The sequence below is a fragment of the Coloeus monedula genome (assembly GCF_965178545.1).
Source record: "Coloeus monedula genome assembly, chromosome: 1".
NCBI lineage: Eukaryota > Metazoa > Chordata > Aves > Passeriformes > Corvidae > Coloeus > Coloeus monedula.
The window spans coordinates 13,420,585-13,445,991 of record NC_138781.1 but is presented as its reverse complement, the minus strand read 5'-3'; the positions used below and the strand labels follow the sequence as shown (position 1 = coordinate 13,445,991).

Sequence of the window (25,407 nt, the reverse complement as noted above, 5' to 3'; positions counted from 1 at the left end):
AGAGCAAACTGATTTTCAAAAATACAGATGTCAGAAAGTAAATAACACAACGAACTTCTTTTCAAGAATGTAAGGAAGTTCCTTGTGAAAATGAACACTAAAACATTAAGTGTTCAGTTTTCCAATATCCTAGACATTTTTGTCTCAATTTTAAGAGAGAAAAATATAGGCAAATGTTTTATTTTAAGCACAGCTAATCCTACAGACCTCAGTAATCATTTAATTACATGTTTAGACACCATCTGTTTAAATGCTTTTTTACAAGGTATGTTTAAGTGTACAGATACAAAGTATCCCTAACTGGAAATATATTACAAACCTAGCATTAACAAGGCCTATATTAGTTTAGCAACACTAAACCAGTTGATACACTTGCTATGGAGGCAAAGCTAACAACCCAAAATTAAAGGAAGCCACTAAGGTCAGCTGTAAAACACACTACAGGAAGCTAAAATACAATGACTAATCACCAAAATACTTAAAAAGACCCAAACATGAAAGTCAAGCGAGAATGACTAATTCAAGGATATAAACCAGTATAGCACAGTGCATGTTTATATTGCACCTTCCTAATCAATGTTGCTTGCATGGTCCTTTAAAAAAAAGGAAATTTAACTCATAGGTGCCATCAGTAGAGATGAGCTTGGCAAATGCAGAGATAAATACTACTAATTGCTAGGTATCTTGTCCATCTATACAGAAAAACAATATTGTAATAATGACTTTGCCTGCTTCAGTTGCAGTCAGAGTTTTTCAACTATTAGTCACACACATAAAAACACCCACAGAGTTTCACTGTGAGGAATTACCCCACTTAAAGGCAGCAAGACAAGGTAACATCCAAAGAATAAGGTCTTGAAGTCACCAGAATTCAAACTTCTGAAGGGAAATGCACGTGAGGAGCTAAGAAGTGCATTATTCAAATAAGTCTGTGTGTGTGTATATATATATATATATATATAAAATATTTATATTTAGTGACAACTTGCACCAGCCTCCCTGAGGCCTGTAAGCAAAAGCTAAACTAATCACACAGCTGAGCACTTCAATATGAGATAACCAGCTACAGGTTTTAATTAGCTTTTCATGAAATCTTATCTGGGCACTATTTTTATGGAAGAAATTCCTGAAAACTCAGCACTGTTACCCTACACAGCTTGAGTAATCCCAACATTTCAGACAGTGAGGAGTCTTCATGTCCCAAGACTCCTCATATCATTTTTCTTTATAAAGTCCTGGTTGAAATAACCATGTCAATTAAGTTTTGTCACAATAAATAACTGCAGGCAAAGTATCTATTTCTGAAAAATTAGCCTAAGAGTCATCATTTGGCCAGTTTTCAAGGAGCCTTGACAGTGCCTGTTGCTTCCAACAGAGGCAATTAAGGATACTGTCTGTTAAAGGAGCATGGTCCTGAAACACATTTCCAGACTGAAGTCTGTATCAGGCTCAGATTCCTTCAGAGCTTCAGCAAATGTGTGGATTTCCAGAGAAGAGTGGCATATTTACATAGCTATACAGTTTGCCACAGTGTTTCTTACCCACCCGTTTTTGAACAAGTAATACGAGGATACTTGTATCTATAGCCCCAAACAAAAAGCCTCTTAGCTACTGCAATCTAAATCTCGACTTAAAAAAAATAAAAGCACTCAAGACCCAGCACTGTATAATTACTGTCTCAAGTTCTGCGTAACTAGCAGCTCCTCCAAAAATGATTTTTGAAAAAAACCCCAACACTCAACAGTTTAAAACCAGCACTGGTTTTGCACATATTCAACTGGTAACACATAGCTGCAACATCAATTTACAGGGGGTTTTTTTCTTGCATCATTGTTCCACTGTATGAGACTTTTTGTCCTTGCAGTCTCCTTTTCCTATTTGAACTGTTAAAGAACCAGAAAGGATGGAAAACCCATTATTTCAATTTAAAAAAACCCATGACAGTAACAGATTTCTCACATCTGTAAGGCAACTACATAAAAAATGTCTAAAATCTCTGTGTTGACTCCCACTTTGGGACACATGCAGGGAACAGACAACACTGATAGGCTGATGTGCAGTTTGTGCCATGCTGCCCTCGTAGCCATTTGTACTTACACGGTCTTTGTCATCAGCTACATCACAAAGAATGTCATCGAGGTCTAGGATCCCACCATCCCCGTGCTCCAGTCGATGGACTTGTATCCAATAGTTTGGATCCTGCATAAAAGCAAAAGAAAATAGTATCAGATATCATATGCCAACAGGAAAATGTTATTCCACCACAGTTAGCATCGCAGTCCTACAAATGCCTGACATCAAACATTTATTTAGGTCATATTTCTGTAAATAAATGTAAATTGAGGTGTAAAGCCAAAGTTCTTTCTTAAATTGCCTCATACTGTATACGTAGTCTTCCCTCTTCTGTTAGATCTGCATGAGCCACAATCCCATTACTGACATCTAGGACTGTGACACATTCCCAATATTACTGCACATTACATTCCCAATATTCCCTCAATAAAAGGAAAATACATTGTCCTCGAAATGAAGTCTCTCAGACAGTGGTCAACAGGCACAAAAGGTTACATGCAGCTGTAAAATGTGTGACCTTTTTACCAAACGGCTATAAAAGGCACAAACCAATATTTAAACACCATCAAAAGACTTTCTACCTGTCCTTTGGTAGAGCTGGTAAATGGAATATCTAAATTTTATTCTAAGAACACTTCCCACATTTAAAATAAAAAATGATACATACATGCACGTTTACACACACATATATGCATATAAATGTGTGTGTGTGGCTTTGTGTTCATACATGTGTCTACCAGTAATTGGGAACACTGGCTTTATAGTCTTTATTATTACTTTTGACAGCAAAGGAAGCCATAGGGAATAAGGTTGTGTCCACAAAGTGTCTCCAGTGTATGACTACATGACCCAAGTGCTGGTTAATCCTCGATGTGCTATTCTTAAAGGATTTGTTTCCTAATGGGGGAAAGTTGCTCTGTAAATACACAACCTGACTATGATACATAATCCTGCTTCTCAAATACACCCCTCAAGGCCCCGGGCTGTTGTTCAATGTCTCACAGTAAAAGAGCTTCCTTGCTTTTCTCTGAGAAGGCATGGCTGCACAAAGTTTCTACTCAGAGGACCATCAAACTTGCACCAACTTGCAGAGTTCCTGACTTCCTAAGAATAGCAATTAGCATCAGCCTTTTCAGGTATGGTGTCTAGAAGTGACAAAGCAAACAAACAAAAATAATAAAAATAAAGCCAAACCTGAACCTAACAAAAACCCACCCACACTTAAAATAGAAGTTATAAATAAATAAATAACCTCCACCCTAAAAGGCTTGAAAATATTTTGATTTCTTAAAGACTGAGGAGGACAAGAAAGGAGACGATGAGAATTCCTCTAAATCCATATATGTGTGTTTAAATCCTAACAGAACATGTTGCACAAAAGAATATCAAGAAATACTAATCTTGGTTTTAATATCCTAGAACTCTATGTATTTGCACATGATATGTATGCATAGGTTAAATAATTTGGAGAAATCTGATAACTATGAAATTTACTTCATTGTTTGTGTAAGTACATCCTCTTGAAATCCTGCCGCAAGTCGTCATCATCAGATGATCAAATTTCAGAATTACATTTTACAGTCATTAGGCCAGTCATTTCAAAAATTAAATTACAGACTTTTTTCTCTGATTTCTGTAAGTACTAAATATCATTACTTTCAGTTTCTTCTAAGCAAGCACTTACTATACGATTAACTGGATTTCTAGTATGTGGGTTTTCCCTAAACAGACTTACTGTTGTTAGCATATTACTGGAGATAACTCAGCATCCATTTTTTAAAAGTAAAGATTCGGGAATAATTTAAAATGGTATTACATTATTCACATTGTCATGCATACAGAGGTGCCTATGTAGCTATCTAATATATAAACGTGCTCTGTAAAAAAGGTACATAATACAAATACTAGGATAAACTTGTAAGTTTGAATACTCCAATAAGACAGAAAGGGCTGGACAAAGTCACCTGTGTACACCAGAAATCTTTAAACATTTCTTAACAAACATCTTCAAAGGGCAGTCCACTGAAGGGATGCCTTTGTAAACTCCGCTCTCAAATTAAAGGAAAGAAAATCCTTCCTCATCCTCCAGCCCATTAAAAAAATCTCTGCCTCTCATATCTACACAAAAGACTGAAATACATTTGCAAAAACCAAGACTTAGAAGACAACAAAACAGACTGTGAAGCACCTTGCACTCCTAAAGGACTTGATTCAGGTTTCCTCTGCTGAGATTCTCCATCTCAAAGCCAAGCTACAATTGAACCATAAGCTAGCTTTCACTGCAAAATCATAGCTGGAAAACCTAATTTGGGCTTTAAGAGCCTGATCCCTCATCCATCACCCAATTCACCGTTTTTGTTTGCAACACTTAATCTTCTTACTGAAGAATGGAAACATTAAAAACAGATAACTGCAATACTGGCTCAGTGACCTGACTACATCCATCAAAACAAACAGCACCCAAACTGAAACTACAACTTCAATATCCATGTATCCTTGTTTTTTGCTTCCTACCACGATTATTTCTTACCTCCAAGGCAAATGTAAAAAATCATTCAGGATTACAGAATCAATAGCAGAAACACCCATTTCTAAATCACTATTGTGCTATTTCAGCATGCACAATCTACTTAAAAATAGCTTTGATATATAAGCTGCATCACTTCTGCTAATTACTTCCTTTAAAGGTTTCTCAATATTGCATAAGAAGTTTTAGATAGACTTCATTTTTACTGCATCACCTATTAGTACTGCCATAGCCTGAACTGCTCTGGTCGTTTTTCCTGTCAGACAAGGTCCTGATACAAAACAATACGTGAGCAAGACCAGACAAGAAATATATAAAACTAGTTTGGCAAGAATTTACTCTGGCGGGATTTGGTAAGTAAATATGAAATAACAATGCAACTTTTCATTAAAGCCCTCTCCAAACATCAGAACAGTCTTCTCTTGAGGCCCTTTTACTCTATTAAAGGTTTTGCATAAATCAAGGATTTGGTGGGGCAGGATTGGGAGGGAAGTGAGGTCTAGGAGGGAAGGGAGTACTTGCATTGTATAGAGATTAGTTACACCATACTGGGAGGGAAAAAAAGAGAGAAAGAAAATAAAGAAAACAACATTGAAGCTAGTGAGTTTACCAAGTTATGAAAATCCACAGTGATTTATGGTTCCAAGTTTTAGCAATTATTCTATATAATAGTCAACCAAACAACATGAAAAAACCAAACTGCATAAATGTTCACATTTAAATTCCTACTCAGTCATCTGTCTGAAGTGAACATAATGTTGTACTAAAGTAAGCTCATATGCACTGTTTGCTAAATACGAAAGAAACCGAACCAGACTTGATTGTAATTCAGGTACTCCTATATGGATGTTACAAGTACATCTGTATTCACAGCTTGGTCAAATTGTGTTTCTCAATCTCAGCCAGTAAACAGATATTCACAATTCCCTACACAATATCAGTAATACAGTCTTCAAACATTTTCTGAAGCAGTCAAACATACTGTTTTGGCTTAGACCAGTTCCTAAAGTGGAAACTGGCTATTTCCAGAATTTACTGGAGTTGACACAACCTTGTCTGTGGGGCAAAGTGGTCCAATCGCTCCTTCATGACACCTGAACACCTTTGGGATCACCCTCTCTGGGTGGCAGTACAGGGCTCTCAAGTGAGATGTCAAAAATGAGGGACTGCCACCAACACCTACCCACAGAGATCTGCTCAGGGCATGTGCAACAGGGTGCTTATATAAGCTAAAAAGAAAATGTCTTCTAGTTATTAAACAGAAAAAAATGCTAAGTATATAAAATCTACAAAAGTCAGTTTCTGTAAAAAAAGAATTAAGCAAAACTTTAAAAACCTCTCACAAGTTTTTCAAGAAACCTGCTTCAAAGTTATGGTTTAGTCAGGCATGATGCTGTTGTTTCAAAATTTGAATTTGCATATTAGAATCAGATTTTCATATTTTGTCAATAAAACAAAGCTACATTTATATTCTCTCACTGTTATGATTGTGTAAAAGGGTACTGCACTCTCCATATCTGCAATGCATTTAGACAGAAAAACAAGTGGTGATAGGGAACTCATTAGCTACACTGCTCCACCAGTGTATTAAGTTAGCAAAGTGCAATTATTTTGAAAAAGCTGTACAGATGCCTTTGCCACCAGTTCATGCAGAAGAACCAGCAAGTTCACTTCATTGACAAGGATAGAAGTAACACTAAGCCTAATTTATAATATCTCCATTTAAATATTGCATCACTCAGCTCAAGTCTAAGCAAGTCAGATCTCCTGTTTCCTGTCTACACCCATTTAACTATTCAACTTGATGATGATTATAAAGGTACTCATAATTTAAGCTCATGAGCACCACATTTTCTGCTCCAAAGTTCTCAGCAATGAGAGATAAATATTTGCTAAGTGAACACCAGCACTGAGACTGGAAGCAAGAGCACATTAGAAGGGCAGCAAGACTGCAGCCATTCACATTCTGTTTATTACATAAAATGACTTCTAAAAAGCACAAAGGAAAAACTGAGAAAACCATTAGTTTAAGTAATATCATTCAGTGTTCTGTAGCTAACAATTTCATGTTCCCACATAATGGAAACAAGGACCATATGTGGAAAACAATATCTAGAAATCAGAATGGAAACAGCAATGTGTTCTTATTAATGGCATAGGAAGATTTCTTATTCCTTTACATCTAAATAGGTGTTTTGGTTTTCACAAATGTACCCTTTCCTAAAATATATTGCAATATTTAACATTAAAAATTACATTAAATAAGACTATTCTTTGAAATACTTTTTCCCTGTCTCACAAGGAGAGAGCACCACAAACCTCTGAGAAGTAGCAATCTATTTAACAGAAAGCAGAAAATCAGGCTCCTATAAGCCTGATGAACAATGTTCAGTGTTAACTAATTGTGCCCACTACAGCGATTTAATCTCACCTGTCACCAGCAGGATGTCCTGAAGCATCAGAAAAATGACAATTATCTGCATGGCTACAATTAAGTAGCTGGAGCTGGGATGGCAGAGGAACGTGTGTGTGTAATTTCTTGTGTGCTGTTTGGAGCCCATGCAGAGAACAGTACTGGGAGAGGACACCAAGCTCTCTCCAAGAGGTCTTTGTACTTCTTCACTTTGCCCACATTTCCCAACTGTGTTTCCCTTCAGCTGGGTGCAAACCAGTTGCCGCTACAGTTTGTCACACATCTGGAAATCAAGTAAAACAGGTATTTTTCCCCCACACTCCTTTATTTTCTAATCTGTTCTGGCTTGAATAGGAAATGTATTTTTTACCACACAGCATTCTTGGGAAATGGATTGGCTTTGCCAAGCTGAGCTCCCAGAGTCTCTCCATGCCTATCAAGACCCTGTTTCTAGAACTGAAAATATTTAAATTTAGATATAATTTACAGCTTTTTGCTTTAACACAGATGCTTACGTGATTTTTAAAAACCACTATCAGCTGGACAGTTGTGCACAGGTATATCAGTGTAACTCTCAAAGGGAAACAAACTCGCCACCAGGACAAAAGACAGAGCAGAGGCATATCCAAGCATGTCAATATAACTTCTCACGTACAAATGAAGAGATAAATAAATATATATTATTCGTCTTTGCTTAAAACCATCTGGAATTCAAGACTGCAAGACCATGTGTGTGGCTGTCTTCACTGGATTGAGTTTTTTGAGAATAGATAAAACCTTTGTGGCAAGAATACAGGCAGATAAAAACCAACTAAATCACCAGACTGGGGTGTGTACTGGACTTGTCTGTTCAGCAGCATATGGCACTTGGGCGTGTTAACACAGTCTGAAAGGAAAATATGGTTAATAAAAAACTAATATATCTGAAAATTTGCCAGTGAATTCATTCATTTCCCTGTCTAGCTCTGTGCTGCTGGTAGGAACCATCCAAACAAGCAGTCAGGTGCCAAAAGACAGCCATGAACGCTTGCAACGTCAGCTGGATTCCAGTTACATTCCACAGCCTGAGAAGCCAGCAAGAACAAGTCCCTAGGTTTAAATTGCATCTCCATCCCATCATCTGTCTCCTTGAACTTCAGGCACAAAGATCTGCTGCATAACACACAAGAGCACCAATGGGAAAATCAGCTTCAAAGCCGACTGCTCTCTAAAGTACATTGATGCTGCAGCACAGACAGTTGGCACTAATGGTACAACGTAAGTGCATTCACTGTCTCGGCAAGGGCACAAGCCAGAAGAATACTTAACATTAATGAAAGTGCCCCAGTAAGGCTCAGAAAGCAACTAATACCTGTAGCAACTCTTAAGTTACCAGGTGATGAGTTGAAGGGACAGTTACCTTTTTCATTTCTACTTCACTGCACCTGCAATCACTCCCCTCATGTGAATTTTAGAGCACATTCACATACACCTGCCCTGTATCCAATGAAGTCAAGAAAACCAGGGCTACAGACTACCACAGAAAATAGTTGAGCACTGTACAGCAGAAAATAAGCCTTATCCCTTTCATCTTTTTGATCCTTAACCTGTAAAACTGCTCTTCATTCTGAAGATGCACCACACTAAAGCTAATTTCTTGCTATTCTGTACTACTGAGAAAGACGAATACACACCCAGGAAGGTTACACATCATACCATAAAGGGGGGTTTGGTCTAGGATTCAATTTTTTCAAACATTCAAGAGTATACATAATGTCTTCATCTGATATGAACCAGTTATGAAAAAAAGAAAAACATACAAGCTTAATCACGGAAGCATCTTGTTCTACTTTTACACTCGTCAGTGCTTTCCCAGCCTTGCTAAGAGGGCTTTAGCTTATCAGAAATCCATCCAAGACAAAATCTGAACATATGGCAAATATCACTCTTCCTGACACACTGAAATGTTGGAAAGGGTGTTTATGAAGGAAAAAAAAAAGTATTGTTGGGCTTTGCACGCATCCTGTATGTCCAGTTTCAACAAAGATTCACTTAAAAATTGATCACATTACACTATCAGTGTCAGTCCTCAGCGTAGAAGTCTGATAGCCAAAAACATGACCCAAACAGTCATCTACTTCAGCAATTAAATGCCTCCTAAAACCCACTAAATCGAAATGATATGGTCAGTAAACTGCTGGAACGCTACTACATATTGAGTTGTGTTGCATTACTACTGGAGTACAAAAAGAAGCATCAAGGAACTACTGAATCTTGCTTTAAGTGGCAAAAGGTTGCCATTAAAAACGGTAAATTTGGCTGTTAGACACTTCGCAGTTTGTATAAACTTTCGAATATATAGATGAAATCCTTGCTTTTCTGAAAAAAATGGTAATTTCCTTAATCTGCAAGAAAAGTAGTCTGAGATCTACAGTAGTGCCAAACTTCCTGTTTTCCTACCCCACAAGGATATGTTAAGTGCTTTCTATTAATGCATTACCCCCACGCATCGTAAAAGCCTGGAATTTTTATTTATTTTTTTAACTCATCCACTTAACCTAGAAACAATCTACACAAATCCATGCGAAATCATATCATTAATTACTTTAAATCAATTTTCCTATGTACTGCATAATTTCATTAATATTAAATAGAATAGAATCTCTGTATGCCCCAATAACTTAATGTCAAGGAATAATTCTGATTAGAAGGGACCTCAGGACATCCCAGAATTGGACATGGACCATGCTGAGCAGTGGTGGGTGATCCCTTCCTTTGTCTCCTGGATATGCCCTGCTGACACTGTCTGGTGCCAGTGTGCAGGGCTGGCTCCTGCCCACTCACTGTCCCCAGCTCCAGCCTGTGGCACTGCATGGGACTCCTCTAGTGCAGGGCTAGGCATAGAATCATAGAATTGCTTAGGTGGGAAAAAACCTCTGAGATCATCAGCCCCAACTGTTAACCCAGCACTGCCAAGTTCAACACAAAACCGTGTCCCTAAGTGATACATCTACACATCTTTTAAATGCCTCCAGGGATGGTGACTCAATCACTCCTCTGGGCAGCCTGTTTTCATGCTTGATAACCCCTTCTGTGAAGAAACCTTTCCTAAGATCCAATTTAAAGCTCCCCTGGTGCAATCTGAGGACATTTCTTCTCATCCCATCGCTTGTAACCCAGGAGAAAAGACAGGCCCACACTTTGCTACAACCTCCTTTAGGTAGTTGTAGAGAGCAATAAGGGCTCCTCTGAGCCTCCATTTCTGCAGGCTAAACAATCCCAGCTCCCTCAGCTACTCCTCCTAAGACTTGTGCTCCAGACCCTTCATCAGCTCTGTTTCCCTTCTCTGGACATGCTCCAGCACCTCAGTGTCTTTCTTGTAGTTAGGGGCCCAAAGCTGGACACAGGACTCAAGGTGTGGCCTCCCCAGTGCCGAGTACAGGGGAACAACCACTGCCCTGGCCACACTATTGCTGATACAGGCCAGGATGTCACTGGCCTTCTTGGCCACCTGGGCACACACTGGCTCATGGTCAGCCCAGCTGCTGATCAACCCCCAGGTCCTGGGGTTCTGGCTACATTTCACATCTCCTGACAGCCTATTCCAAAAATACTGCACTGAGAACATTGCTCGTTGTCATAACTAATGACTTTATGACATTTCGTCACAGCACACAGCTCTCTAACCACTAGGAGGTGCCACCACCAAAGGGCAGGTCCAGGCCAGCACCTGGACTCTGATACTAGCACCAAGTCAGGCACCCACAAAAAAGGAAAAGTTACTTTATGCTGCCACTAGAATGCATGTGGCAACCAAATTTGAGAATTATTAAATGAAGAATAAAGCTTTACATTTGGCTATGAAAGATTAACATGCTTTTCACCACGACTACTGATAGTTTACGCTGTGAACAACTATGTTCTCTTTGCTAAGGGGAAGAAGTTAAATATTTGAGAAAAACATACTGAGTGGAATGACACTGCATCTCTAACCTCTATTACATCCATGCTGTGAGCACCAAATAACACTGTCCTGCCCAAACTACAAAATAAAGCTTTTACATGGGATTTATTTCAATCCCATGTAAAGAAAACCCAAGACATCTACTGAAGCACTGCCACAAACTCCAACTATGGTAAATCCACAAGCAAGTCAAGACAAATGTGCCCTTTTCAGATTATTTTGCTGTAACTCAGATCTAACATCATAATCTGCATCTAAATACAACAAAAAATGCAACAAAATTGTTTCTTGATTACAATTTGTAATTATTAGTATTAACTCTAGATGACAGATATGAATTACAGTAATCAAATCTGTAACTCATTAATATGCAGTGAAATGTACTGGTTATAATGGTGCACAATCTTGCATGCAGGGATCTAGAATTTGGGCAGCAACGCCAAAGAAATGCAGAACATCTTAGGATTGCAGCTTGACAACCGAACCATAAGTGAACCTGATGAAAGAAGTGCCTTCTGTTTCTTCCAAGAGTTTATTTACCTCCACCCATCATTGCAGCATTGCTTGGATTTAAGCAGTTCATTGTTTTTTTCAGTCACCACAACAGCTCTTCAAATACATTACTAGACTTAGACCAGAATGATGGCTTTTACTGGAATAACCATCACATATATATGTCTGTACATACAGAACTGTATGTAGTAGACCAACACATGTACCCCTGACAGATGCTGATTAAACAAAACCTGCTGATTAAAAAAAAAGTGAGTCTGGTAAAATGTTTCAAGGGAAGATTTAAGAGGGTAGAGTTGCCTACTCAAGTGACATCCAGCTTAAGAGGAAGAGCCTAATTTATTTCAGAAATGTACTTGAAATAAGATTTTCATTTGGGGGGCCATCAATCTCAAGTACCATGAAAGATAGAAACAACCAGTTCTGATTGTGTTCCCAAATGGGCACAGCCAATTAATTGTGCAGTATGTGAACTCTAAACAATTATTAATACACAGAGAGTTGGAAAATCATGATTACATACACTGCCTCACATTTCTAACACACTGTAACTATAAAGTTAAGACAAAATATGAAATACCACTCTCTGTCCTCATGGCTATGTTATTCTTCAGGGAACTACAAATTCAAGGCTTGGTAAGTAAGACTTTGCAATATAAACAGCTTTGCTGAACCATGTGGAAGGAATGCACAAGTTATACGAATCACAGAAAAATTTATCACAATTTAGGCCAGCTATGATATCGTATGTTTTTGATAGGATTTACAATTTTAGAATGCCAGGTGCTTTAGTCTCCCCTGCCACCCTGTCAGCCATGCACAGCGGTCCCCGTAAGATCTCCCTGCCCCCTCTGCAGTTGCTGTAAGCGGGGTGTATGTGGGAGGAGATCCCCCACACGCCCTGCACCACAGCACACACAGGCAGCAAGGTGCTTGGCCTCTGCCTGCTGCCTACACAGCAACTCCCTGTCTGCTTTAGAGGAGGAGCACCTATGGTGTCACCTATGGCTGTTGGACCAAGCTGGCAAATGGAACAAATAAAGTGGCAAACTAACATATGCTGAAAAACACCAACAGATCAACACCAGAATAGATATATGGAGCATTTCTACTGATTTGCATGTAGGAAAACCCTGCTATAATAGTGAATGGGGGACTGAAGGGTTCAGGAGTTTCCACTGTGCTCTATAAAACTGTTCCCAAGACTTTAACTATATTCCCCTTCTTTGCCCTCCTCTCCTCTGTGCATATTGTAGCTCATGATCAAAGCTTTCTACATTTCCTAAGTAGGCTGACACGAAGCCAGAACTTCCACACACCACCACTCCACCACCTCCCCTCTAAAGGACACCAATGGAACAGTATCTGTGTTTAACAAACTCCTGGACACACAAGCAGGTACCTCCAGGTCAAACCCACCAAGAAAAACTGGTTTCCAGTAAACATCTGCAAAAGCAATGTGGAAATAATCATGGTATCATGTTAATTTATCTCTTAAATACTTTTCAAGATACTTCAACCAAAGCAAGCCTTATTTTCATCTCCAGGGAACAATTTGTAGCAATAATATTTAGCTATTACTTTTCCAAATTGCTCAATCTTTTCTGAAGGAGTGTAATTTCAATTCCTTCTAGTGGCACTGATTGAAGTATGTAGTCACTCTTTTCTAAACATGCCTAACGCTTTTCTGAAACTTCAAGAACAATCACTATATAAATTCAACTACTATAATCATGCTTATTTTATAAGGTTAAATAAAACAGATCTGCCATTCTCTTTGAATTCAAGGTTCTGACTGCTCCTAACCCAGGGCAGAAACTGCAATGCAGCATTTCATGCTAGCGTAAAGGAGAGGAAGTACCTTAAAACTAAACTGCTATAACAAGAGTCTCAAGATTAGTTTTGTTTTCAACTGTGCTCATTACTTCTAAAGATAAATACTTTTTCCTTTAATTGACCCTAAGGTTTACCATGGCTGTAGTACTACTGACTGACCATGCTGTAGGGTATTACCATGTTTAAGATGAAAAGCAATGAGCACCATATCTGGCTGGAGACCTCACCAGGCAGGGCTAATGCTAACTGCTACCAACTCCACACTTTATCCTTCCTGCCATTTTCATTTACATCCATGTTTTGTTCAGAGATCACCAGTAACAATTCCTCCTCACAAATCTGCAGTAATCCTCTTTTCCAAATAAATACCTAAGATCAGGTCTAAGCTTAAGGCTAGCCCCAGTATCATCAGAATCCTGCTGCCACACTCCTGAGTAGTCAAGAGAGCCCATAACAGGAAAAGCCTAATGAAGGAAAACTTCTTGCCCTGAACCCTCACCTTACTCATGACTTAATGAGGACTCTTCATTTTCAAACTCCTCCCTCAGTCTCATTTCCAGTTCCAGAATTTGGTATAAATACAAAAAATCACCTGCCAGCTGCAGCTGCCAGGTGTACCACAACCTCCCCTCCTCCTCTGGCTTCTCAAAACCCACTCTTCTCCTCCATCATCTACATTTGCTTATGACTCACCCCCACTTCCATACCTGGCCAGCAGAAGAAAATAGAGAGCATTCCAAGAGGTTAAACACAGATGACAGCTATTGGAAAAAACTTATTTAAGAGCATGCCCCTTCTACTTACCACAGCAGTACTCCTTCCAACCAGATACTGCAACCCTGTCACAGACCTAACTGCATTAGCACCTATCAACATAAGCAAAGCTTGCCACATTAAGCCCTGAGAATGAATCCACTAATGCAGGAAGATGGCGATCAGCACTAAAAACCTCCTTTTACTTCCTTAGTTATCTTCTCCCTTGTCACCTCCAGCGATAGGGAGCAGCTAACAGCAGTGCATTGAACTCTAACCCATTACACATCTTTCAAAATCGTTTAAATCTCTTAACAGCATGTCTGCACTCGTCAAAATTCAAGCAGAAGACTTTATTAAGAGAGAAGCAAAACCAGCTAGTCTTCTTGACCAGAAAAGAAAGCAATAAAAAATAACTATTAAAATCAGTGAAGCAATGCCAAGCCCCATTTCGAACAAGAGGTAAACCTTCAAGTCTCTTCAGCTGAGTTGTAAGTATATCACATATAAAATTGCAAAACCCATTTAATTCTTTGAGCTCAGAGCACTTCAATTTGCATCTCCAGAAGTTTTGATTAATATAAGAATGATATGACAGTGGTGTTTTTAGTCATAAGTTTTACTGTGGTCTAAATTAGAAATCCCATATTTGTAACAAAGACAATTTTGGCAGAAGGTACAGAGAAATTACTACAATTACATGCACAGGAACAATGTTAGAAATATACTCAAGCACACCATAATATTCTCCCTAGAATTATACCTTCAAGCCTGGTAAAACCCAAGTAATTATCTTTCTTCTCTTCTGCTAGACAAATTAGAGAGTATCCTTTACTTAGTCAAACCTGAGTTTGAAACCTCCAGTTTCTAGTTCTTTACATGCTTTCAGAGCCTTATTGAAAATGTTTTCAATGTAACAGCTTAATTATATTGTACACATACACAGAATCTAAGAATTATTCATAACTAATGGCAAAAATAAGTTTCACATAGGATTGATTAGAAAATAAAAAAATAGAAAAAACATATGATTCATTTAGGTGCAGCTCATCTGTTCACAGTAGAATTTTTAAAAATACTGCAACTTCTATTTTCTGTAATTAACTCCTGTAAAACACATACAGTATGCTTGAGACTAAGAAGAAGAAGCAACAAACCCTGTCTAATGAGATAGAGAGAAAAAAACCAAAAACACACAGGTTCTTAGAAATTGCATGACTTTTCTTTCAGAAAACCTGTTTATATTATGCACCTGGGATCTCTCCAATGGGTTTCCCACCAAAATGCAGATAGAAGAAGGCTCTAGTAGCTCTTGTTAGCTTTGAATGATCAGTGCAAAACCAAGGCTGTAGGTAGGTACATGGAGACAGTGTCTTAAACTTCACCACAGAGAAAAATCTGCGTGTTGTTCTGTAACGCAGTAGAGCAAAAAGAAAAGACCTTGGTGAATAGAAAGAGACTAAAATATGGCATCTTTTTTTGACTGATTTAACATATGGTTCAGATAGCGAACACTAACATCTCCCCAGCCAGGACTGCATCAAGCCAACCAAAGTTTTCAGCCATTTCATCTAGCCACAAGGCTCCATCCATGTATTTTTGCAAAACACTTCAAATAAATTAATTAAACTTTGCAAGTTTTCCCCTAGCAACCAAAAGGCCTTTGTTTGGTCTCTTCTCTTCTATATTAATAGCAACTGCACTGTTAAAAATACAACAAAAGTTTCAATAACTGAAAGAAAAATATTTTTTATAAATCCCTCATACTTTTTTAAAATATTGAGATGTCTGGACTGATAGAATCTTGCAAGCATCCAAGGAACAACATTGTGTGTATACATATATATACACACACCCACTCTTGTATATGAAACCTGCACTCCAGTTCTTAAAGCCAAGAATACTGTTCTTGAAGAAGTCTACCTAAAAGTCTTTGCATATGGGTTCTCAGATTGCTCTTGTATTCTGTGTACTCTATTTTGATTCAGAAGAATAATTATGCATGCTTACACAATTGAAAATATTCCTCCATTAAACAAAATCATTTTTAGTTTCCAGGAACAGGGGGCCTTGCTTTCTAAAGGAGAATTCCTCAGCTTGGCAGAGAGTCTTACAGCTGCTTTTACAGGCTTTTTCCTAGAGAAATGTAACTCATGGTCATGTACAGATTAAAGCCCCAGCACACAACAGTGGGACAAACAACTGCACACCCTAATTGGTTACACACAGTACGTACACCTGGGCACAGAGCTGCTCCACAGCTGCACCAGACAGGCTGCTAGGAGAATTCCCAGGGAAGATCCTGGGCTATATATAGTGAGCTGATCAGATACAGAGAGGTCATGAACTTTCATTGGTTAAGACACAGAGCAAGATCCACCAGCTGAAACACACCAATAAAGGCAGCCAGGGCCTTTGCTGTCCTCCAAACAGGCATCATGTGCAATACACAGACCCCAACTCCTTCAAAACTAAAGGGGGGGAATCAAAGTTTTGCTGTATTTTCATGCATTAGTGATGAAGAAAAGGGAGATGCAAGAAACCTATTCATGTAGGCTTCAATTTAAGAACCAGACTGTTTATATGAGTAGATGTAATAAATCCCATTACTATAAGGTAGGTGGGGGGACACAAACACAGCGCACACAGGGAGGGATTGTACTCTTCCAGCTGTTGGAAATCAGACACTGACTCACAGCAACACCCTCAGCTAGGCCAAACTTCTGTTCCAAACGCACATGCGTGGACTTCGTCAGGAGGTTTGCATCATACAGTAAAACTTAGCCCTAATAACATTTTATTTCGTTGGATGACTCACACACCTTCTACTCTTCTGATTTTGTAAAAGGTTGATGTCATTTCACTCTGTTCTTCTACACAGGTTGCAAGTTTTTACACTAGGAATGCAGTTCCCTTTCACGGAGAAAGACAAAGTAAAATGCAAAATTTAGCAATAAAGTTACATTTTGCCATTTGAAAAAAGAGAAATATCTTAGCCAGCTTAGAGATACTGGGAATCATCCTCACCCTTAGGAGAAAGCTTTCTTAAATGCCAGCGTCGTGCAAACCAAACTTGAAGTAAAAATGTCAGTTTACTCAAAGCTTTTCTTTGATCCAAAGCTTTTCTAGAAGAGGCTTCAGTGTCAGTGATTAAGACATCCAACATCTGTGTTGAAAAAGCTGAAGGTTTATGGAAAGCTCTGCAGAGTATGACCTTGCTGCCAGACCTCCCTCCTCCCTCTCCTCCCAGCTGAGCATCCCTGCTCCATGGAGACTTGTTCTCTCTGAAACAGCTCCCACAGGCATTTTAGGAAGTATTTTTCACAAAAGCTATTCTTTTCATTAAAATGGGGGGGGGGGGGGAACCTTACTTATTTTCACACAACAAAAAATGTGTTCCCTAGCTAGTTCTATTACTTGAAACCATGGTTGTTTCAAAGTTTATTTAGCTTTAGGGGAAAAAAAAAAAAACTATTTAAACTGCCTTGGACTCAAAAACTTTTAGAACTCTAAAGCTTGTATAAAACATTCTTTTTGGACTATCTGCATCAGATGAGATCAAACATAATACTGTAATAGCCAAACAATCTCCTAAAATATAACAACAAGGAAAACAGAACACACATTCTCTGGAACTCTGGAGTTTTTCATGCTTCCTATGAGAAGTACAATCTTGTTACAAACCTCTAGAACATACTCAAACTGTTCTCTGCACTGGTCTGTAAAGTAAAAGCAGACACATTTATGCTGATAATTCAGAACAAGCCATATCTTCTAAATTAAATCAATTTGAATTTAGCACACTGATGTTTTAAAGTGATAATTTATAACCTCATATCATAAATCTAACAAAATTTCTTAAAATTAAAATTTTACATCAGTCTTTTCTGGATAACTGATTTAAAAAAAATAAAAATAAAACTTCCTTGAAATTTTTAGTAGTTAAGCACTTGTCCTTTGATCAGCCACAAGCCACCTTCAAGATTCACAGGAAAAAGGTCATGTTTTCAAAACAGCTATTCTTCCAAACACCAAACAAACAAAAAAATTTGTGCTTAAGCTTTCATTCTCACATGTTCAGAAGACAAATGTTCCACTGAAACAATTAAGTCATTATACAAATGATAGATACCAGAAATAGTTCCATAAATAATTACAACTGCATATATCACTCTGCACAGAGATATCCAGGATGCATAATGTGGACCTTGGTCACAACTGAAAAGGTGTCTGCATTTTTATTCACACCACCATGACCATCCAAAAGGGTTAAAAAAAAAAAAAAAGTTACATTTCCTTTAGGATTTTCAGACCTCAAATATTAGACATGTAGATGCAAAGCTTTATTTTGAGCTCACCTTTTCTGTGAGCATCAAAAACCACGTGAGGCTATAGGTACTTCCTGAAAAATGTGAAGAGAAGCAGAGCTGGGTGGGGTGTGCAGAGCACGCCCAGCTCAGCTCCAGCACTGCTGGCAGAACTGCAGGTGAGCAGCACATGGATGATGCGGTGATGCAGAGCGGAAGCTCCCTGCGATCTCTGCCTCCACCCCACCTTATTACTGACATTACCACAGAAGCCAGAGATTTCAGCAGGAACTAGAGTCCTGCTTTGCCAGAGATGGACCATCTGCTTCAGAAAACATACAGGTTGTAGTTGATCCAGTTGAAATTTTACTGATGTACCTAGTGAATTTCCTAAAATTCATTTTATTATTTCCAGAGAAAAGTGTGTACAGAGGCGTGCCACAAGTAGGAGGTAACCAAAAGCTGTCAATGCTAGTTTTGCTACTTTTAATTCTGGAACACCCAGCCTATTTTGGTGCAAGTTCAATTAAAGGAGAAACACTTTTCACTTCTCTGATAGGTGTGAAGTACAGACTTCATGCCTGTTACACTGCTTGCATTACATGGCAGAAGGGCTCTTCTCCTTTCCCTCTCTCTGCCTAGCTGCTTCTGAAGCCAAAAAAAGAAAATAAAAGGGGGCTTCAGACCAGAAATAAACCTTAGTAAACTCTAACCAGCAAAAGCAAAAGAATTTTTGGGAAAATTACACAAATCCCTTAGAGACTCTGGGGCTTTGTCCCGCACCAAGAAGGCTTAAGAGTCTAAATTATATGGATGAAGCATGAGTTAGCTAAGGCAAGCATGAGGGAGGGCATAGAATCAGTTCAGTGGGTGATGCTCATCCACCTTTTGAAGATGTGCAGAAGCAGCTCTAAGAACAACACAGAAATGGCAAAGGAAAAAGAGATTAAAAAAGGGGGGCATGGGGAGAACTCAGAATTTGTCATTTTTAACAGATCTCCATTCTCTAAAAGAAAAACTCATTACCATTTCAGCCAAACTCTGGAAAATACAGTTTGTCTTTGGACTACAACTTGCAGTTCAAACTTTCACAGGGCAGCCCAGAAACTGTGGAATAATAAGCATTTTGTGCAATTACCTTGTATTTAGCTTTAGATTATTTCTGCCTACATAAGTCTCTCTTGTTTCAGTCTTACAGGCAAAAGGAGAAGGTTATTTGAGACTTCTGTTTCTGACATTCTCTTTTGATTACAGACTAAATCCAAAAGAGACTACCCTGAAAGGCCAAGACAAACGTGCAACCACATAATTGGTCTGGCTCAAATGGCACTGAAGTCAGGCGAAAGTGTCCCCAACTCCAGAGAGATTCAGTCTGTGCTGAAAGCCACATTAAACTCTGTTTAGTGTTTGCCTGAAAAGCCATGCACATATGCTACAGGAATGTTTTGCCGAGCTCGAGCTATGATGGCAGATATACTGTAAAAAACCCTATTCTTCTGCCAAGACCTGTATAGCACATCTGCATTGTTTTTCTTGCTCACCCTCAGAATCCAACATTTTAACTTGGCATAGAGCATCATGTTTTATTCTAGTGAAATTCTTGCAAGAAGCACTTGGGAAGCAAAGCAACTACATGAAGTTCAGAAATACATTTGATTCCTAACCCATGAAATGTGCAAAGAGGAAAATTGTCATTTTCCTATAAAGCAGGCACTGTGCTATGATACAGGGCAGTTGGCACAGATGCATAAATAGTGAAAGTGTGTCATAATATGAAATATGTCTATACAACAGCTACCTTATTAGTTTATATGATCCCCTCCTTCAGCAGATCAGAGTAGATTTGGTTTATATCAGAGAACAACTAAATGAAAATTCTCAAACATATTGCACATGACTACAAGGAAAGAAGGGATAAATTAGAGAATTTCAGTGTAATATTATTACTAGAAGTTTTGCTCAGCTACAAGATGCAGGACAGAATCAATTAGAGGTCATATATTTTATTCCCCAGCACAACAGTACTTCCTGCCCCTGAAAAGAAACCACTGCCAAGATCTGAGCCACCCATCCATTAAGGTTTCTTTATATACATTTTTGTCGCTTATTCTGTTGCTGTTTGTGTTGATAAAAGTGTATTATTTACTGTAGTTAAATTATTATTGGAAAATGTTTCATTTTCAAAAAAATAAAATCTAGGCTAAAATTATTTTATAACTCATAATACTGATTTTTTTTTCCAGCTGCTTTTGGAAAGAAGGGAGAACCAAGGCACACTTAAGAATGCAGAATTTACCTATCCAGTCTTCAAAACAAAATTCTAATGCTGACTTACTTGGGGCAATCTCTTCACGCCCCACCACCTCCTGCAGAAGTCCAGCCTTCAGCAGCATGGATAGCTGTAGGAATGGGGTAGAGGAACAGGGCTGCCCCAAGCCAGAGGAGACAGAGGGGAGGCAGAGGTGCCTGACAGGCCAGACTAGGAATCACACTCCCCTCAGAACAGCATAGCATCAGCAAGGCACAAAACACAACCCGAGCTTGATGGGACACAGCCCTCCACCCACCTGAAGCTGACCCACAGCCCGTGTGACTTACCCCAGGGATGCTGTGACCAGTGACCCCTGGCAATAGAAGCACATTAAGCAAACTCATGTCCCCGGGCCTCCCCAAGCTCTCTCCTGCATCCCTCAGTACAGCCTGGGTCTTTCTTTTTGCTATTTCTTCTCTCCTTAGTCGGCTTTCACATGCTCAGCAAATAAGCAGCTCCCACATGCTGCCTCTGCAGCAATGCAAAGCACAGCAGGGAAAACAAGGTGGGGAAAGCAATGCCAGCAGTAGCACTGGCTCAACGTTGGCTTCAGCAGCTATAAAATAACCTCAAATTCAACCAATGGGCACTTTGGCCAACAGTAGCAACAGCCCTCGGTCTGCTGGATGGCAACTGCTGCTCTTCTCGCCAGAGCCAGCACCCGGCACCTCAGGTAAACAAAACCGAAGAGGCACGGAGGCCTCCTCCATTTCACCGAGGACTACCACTGAACATACAGGGGAGGATGGGAGGCTCAATAGACAAATTCACTGTAGGCTGGCAAAGGATAAAAAGATCCTTCCCAGATTCCTCACCTTTCCTACTGGGGGGAGAAGAAAAAAGTCTAAGTTACGTAGGTTTTCCAAGCCCTCCACCAAGCAAGGTTTACAACCACACAGACCAAGGAAAAGATACCATTGCAGAAATCATGGATGCATACTATCTATCTCTGGGGAGGAAAATGCCCATATGCCACAGGCACCATAAACCAGGAAACCACAGATAACCAGGCCACAAATGGTCTTCAATATCCTCACAAATATACTGCCCAAATAATAAGCTGCTGCTGTGCAGCCATTTCTGTGCAGTAAATCCCCACTGTTTCTACTAGAGAACAAGAGGAGTTATTCCCAGCATAATGCACTGTAGAGGCTTGTAACATGAACCAGCTCCTTACATATCATTACTGGAAGGCAAGAAATGCAGAGGGGAAGGCAGTCCTTCTGTGGCTTAAGGAAGTTCACTCTGCAGTCATGTGCACCCAGTTATTTCAATGATCCTTAAGACAAAGCATCCCTCAACCACCCGAGCTCCAAAATTCCCTCTCCTGCCAACACCACTGCCCAAACCATTCACACCTGCAACAGTCTCTTGGCATTCACCACATACATACCAAAAGGCTCCAGCATCAGTGTCACTTCACACCAAGCCTTTCAAACACTCTGACTAGCTCCTATGAAGCCTTGACCATCTGGCATTACACCAAAAAAAAAATTATACATTTTGCAAGATTTCTTGCAGAAGAACACTAAGCTTCTCTGGTAACTTACTTGTTTTGTTGGTATTGAACCTTCTTAAATACGAAGGAAAATCAAAATGCACAAAATCATAAATAGCAGCCACTTCTACAAAATGATGCATCTGTCCTCCAAAAAACAGAGGAACTTTTTGTTGGTTTTGTTTTGGGGTTTTTTTGTCATTATTTTTGGTTGGTTGGTTGTGGTTTTTTGGTAAAAGTGCTAGAAAGCAAGAAAATCAAGGGTCAAATGACAATGATGGGAAGTGAATCTGTGGACAAAACAAAATATTTTGTCTGCTTTGCTCCAGCTCTTTAGAGTATTATTAATGTGGCTTTCTCAATATACGGAAGTTATAAAGCTAATTACATACACAAAATGCTCAGCAAAAAAAATCTGATTTATTGGAGTCTTTAAAATAAGAAAGGCTAGCTGGGGAAATAGCTATTGGTGCATTAAAATGTAGGTACTGCTGCACAGCGTAGAAAACTGCTCCATACCCAAGAATTTAGCTGCTACATCATGTTGTACAGAAACCACGATGAAAATGACAAAAACCAAAATGAATGTAAACTAACTTCCTCCATTATCTGAGCTCACTGCTAAAAAAAAATCATATTCTATTCAAAATTATTTTGCATTCAGCTGTATTTCATATTGCACCCCTGTCCAGTCACTCAAAACCAACAAGAAACCCAGCAGGGCCAAGGCACTGCTCCCCTCCATGCGAAGCAGTCATGAGCATCCAATCTGCACTTTGGCTCTTGGCACTATGAATGTCTGCTCTTAAAATCTTCTGCAGACTACTCTTTTTTTAAACAACCATCCTGGGCATCTCATTTGTTTGTAACACCCAGAGTTGCTAGACTGGGAACACAAACACACCTCACTGCAAATGCAGTTTGAAGTATGGCAGCAAGGATGGGTAAAGGAAATATTAACGTGGGTGACAGCAAGGTGTTCTGTTCTTCCAATTTCCTTCTGTTCCCCCAGGTGCTTTCTTTAGGATAAAATTATTCCTTTGATTAAAAATCTGGTGCATCCATACATCATAGTTACATTTATAAGCCTTGCACTACATCCTTACTCAGGTTTGCTTTCACTAGCAAACTTTTAAACAAGCTCAGCTGTTTTGTTTTTTTAAAGCTTATGATTAAGCAATTCTTCTTGCAGGAATCAATGCTGTGCATTACACTTAAGTGGGCTCAGGCTTCCCCTCCTGGTGTCCCTCAGTGTACATTTGTACTTTCCAGAGTATTATTTCCAGTGCAGAGCTTTAGGAAAGGAAGCTCACTCTGAAACGCAGACAGTGTTCAGAACTGGTGCCAGAAACCTTCCACAATGCACTGCAAAAAGGACTCTGCAACAGCCACATACATTCTGCACTCTCTCCCATTTTCTGCATATTCCTGCCTCCATTAAAAAATATATCATTAGCTTCCTAGCAAACTAAAGTACATGGAAACAACTTGCTTTCTCAGTATATTTTTTTTTTCATTTATTTAGACTGAAAGAAGTTCATACTTCTAAAAGAAAAATTTAGGGCAAGCCTCACCCATCTTGTCTGGAAAGAGTATGTTTCCTTTTCTTGAGAGGGAAAATAAAATTTGAATACAGTGGGAACAGAGGGAGAGGAAGAGGGTATGGGTAATACATGTGTGGTGGGGTTGGGTTTTCTTTTGGGTGTTGTTTTTTTGTTTGTGCTTTACTTTAACCTCCTGTTGTTGTTCTGTTGGAAAGATTTTTTAACTTCACAGCTATCCTGAAGTATCAGAAGATTTAGGAGCAAAACAGATTTTCTCTGCAAAAACAGTACTTGAACAGTAGACTTGGGAATACCTGCTTTTCATTTCAAAGTACATTTAGCATAATGCTGTATATATATAGTAAGAATTGCCTCTCAAGAACTCTATAGAGAGCTCTGTTCTAACAAAATGGGCAGGATGCTTAGTGCCTTCTGTTGTTACAGGGTGTGTTGGGAATACTGCTACTGGAAAATTTGGAGCAATACTCTCACTTTTATGACCTCAAGTCATATAAGCAAAATATCACAAAACAATTTTTCATGAAATCCTGTGCCTTCAATAAACTTACAAAAGCTTCCATTCTTATAAATCCTGTTTATCCTCTCTGTTAATGACATGGACATGGTTACTAAATGGATACAGTACCAGTGCAGAAACACAAGTGACGCTCACAACACATTACAGACTTTAAAAGGACCAATGCCACCTGCCACAAATACTCTTCAGGGTTGTGGTGACTCCCAGAAGCACAGCCCAGCCAGCAGCTGCTCTGGGCACGAAACATCAAACACATCTGCAAATGCAGGTCAGGTGGCAACACTCGGAATAGTTCCAACACTCAGCTCAGGATGCTGGAGCAGGGAGATGAGGTACAGTCCAGTTCAGGGTGAAAGATAAGGGAGCACTGCTGGGGCTATGACTGCCCAACACACTGCACCCAGGGAAGCTGGGAGAGGCCACAGCCACAATTACGACCTACTGCACAGGACCCCAGAGAAGATAAGGCACCACTTATCAAGCCTTCCTAGTGAACCTGAGCCTCTGCAAGCATCTATTTTGCAACGCAGTTCTTTGTCAGCCACTGGGTGGTAAACAGAAACCCGTGGTGCAGTGGCATCACTCGCACAGGACTCTCCATCAAGGTGTCCATAACAAAGCAGTGAAGCCCACACAAGGGTAACCTTCATGCTGTCATTATGTGCCCCCATGGGATTCAAATGAGCTTCTGTAATTACCTGTAAATCTTGACATACAGTAAAACTTCTGGTAAAACAAACCATACTACTCCATGGAAAGGATTTATCAATTTTTGTTTTTTCCTGAATAAAAAAAAAATTTAAAATATATGAAAGTGTCTCGATGTTTTTCAGTGGTTGAAATAACAATCTCCTCCCAACCTAAGGTAACTACAGAATTCACAATTCCACTGGAAAAGTCATATCAGAAAAGTCTTTTAACAACAGTTGGTTTTATACGAAAATATTTTAGCAGCAAGATCTTGAAATTTTGCATCAACAGCAGAAACCCCTGCAGGTAACTAGGCAAATAGACTGCTTCCAAGAAATTAACAGTGAAACTGAATGTAATTGCTTACACTTAAATGCCTGTGTCAATAAATAAACAAGAGAATAAATAAAGTTAATAAACACCTGAGTATTTATTAATTGAGAGGAATGCAAAGCATGATA

At 39.2% G+C, this 25,407-nt stretch overlaps 1 protein-coding gene across 13 annotated transcripts in view; it reads right to left on the bottom strand.

Annotated features, from left to right (window-relative positions):
* The window catches only part of PARD3 (par-3 family cell polarity regulator), a 448,911-nt gene that overhangs the window by 397,665 nt on the left and 25,839 nt on the right, over positions 1–25,407 (bottom strand). For all 13 annotated transcript variants that reach the window (XM_082293631.1, XM_082293621.1, XM_082293619.1 and 10 more), the window contains exon 2: positions 2,098–2,199. In XM_082293631.1, coding sequence (XP_082149757.1) covers positions 2,098–2,199 — 102 coding nt within the window. The remainder of the gene's footprint in view (positions 1–2,097; positions 2,200–25,407) is intronic.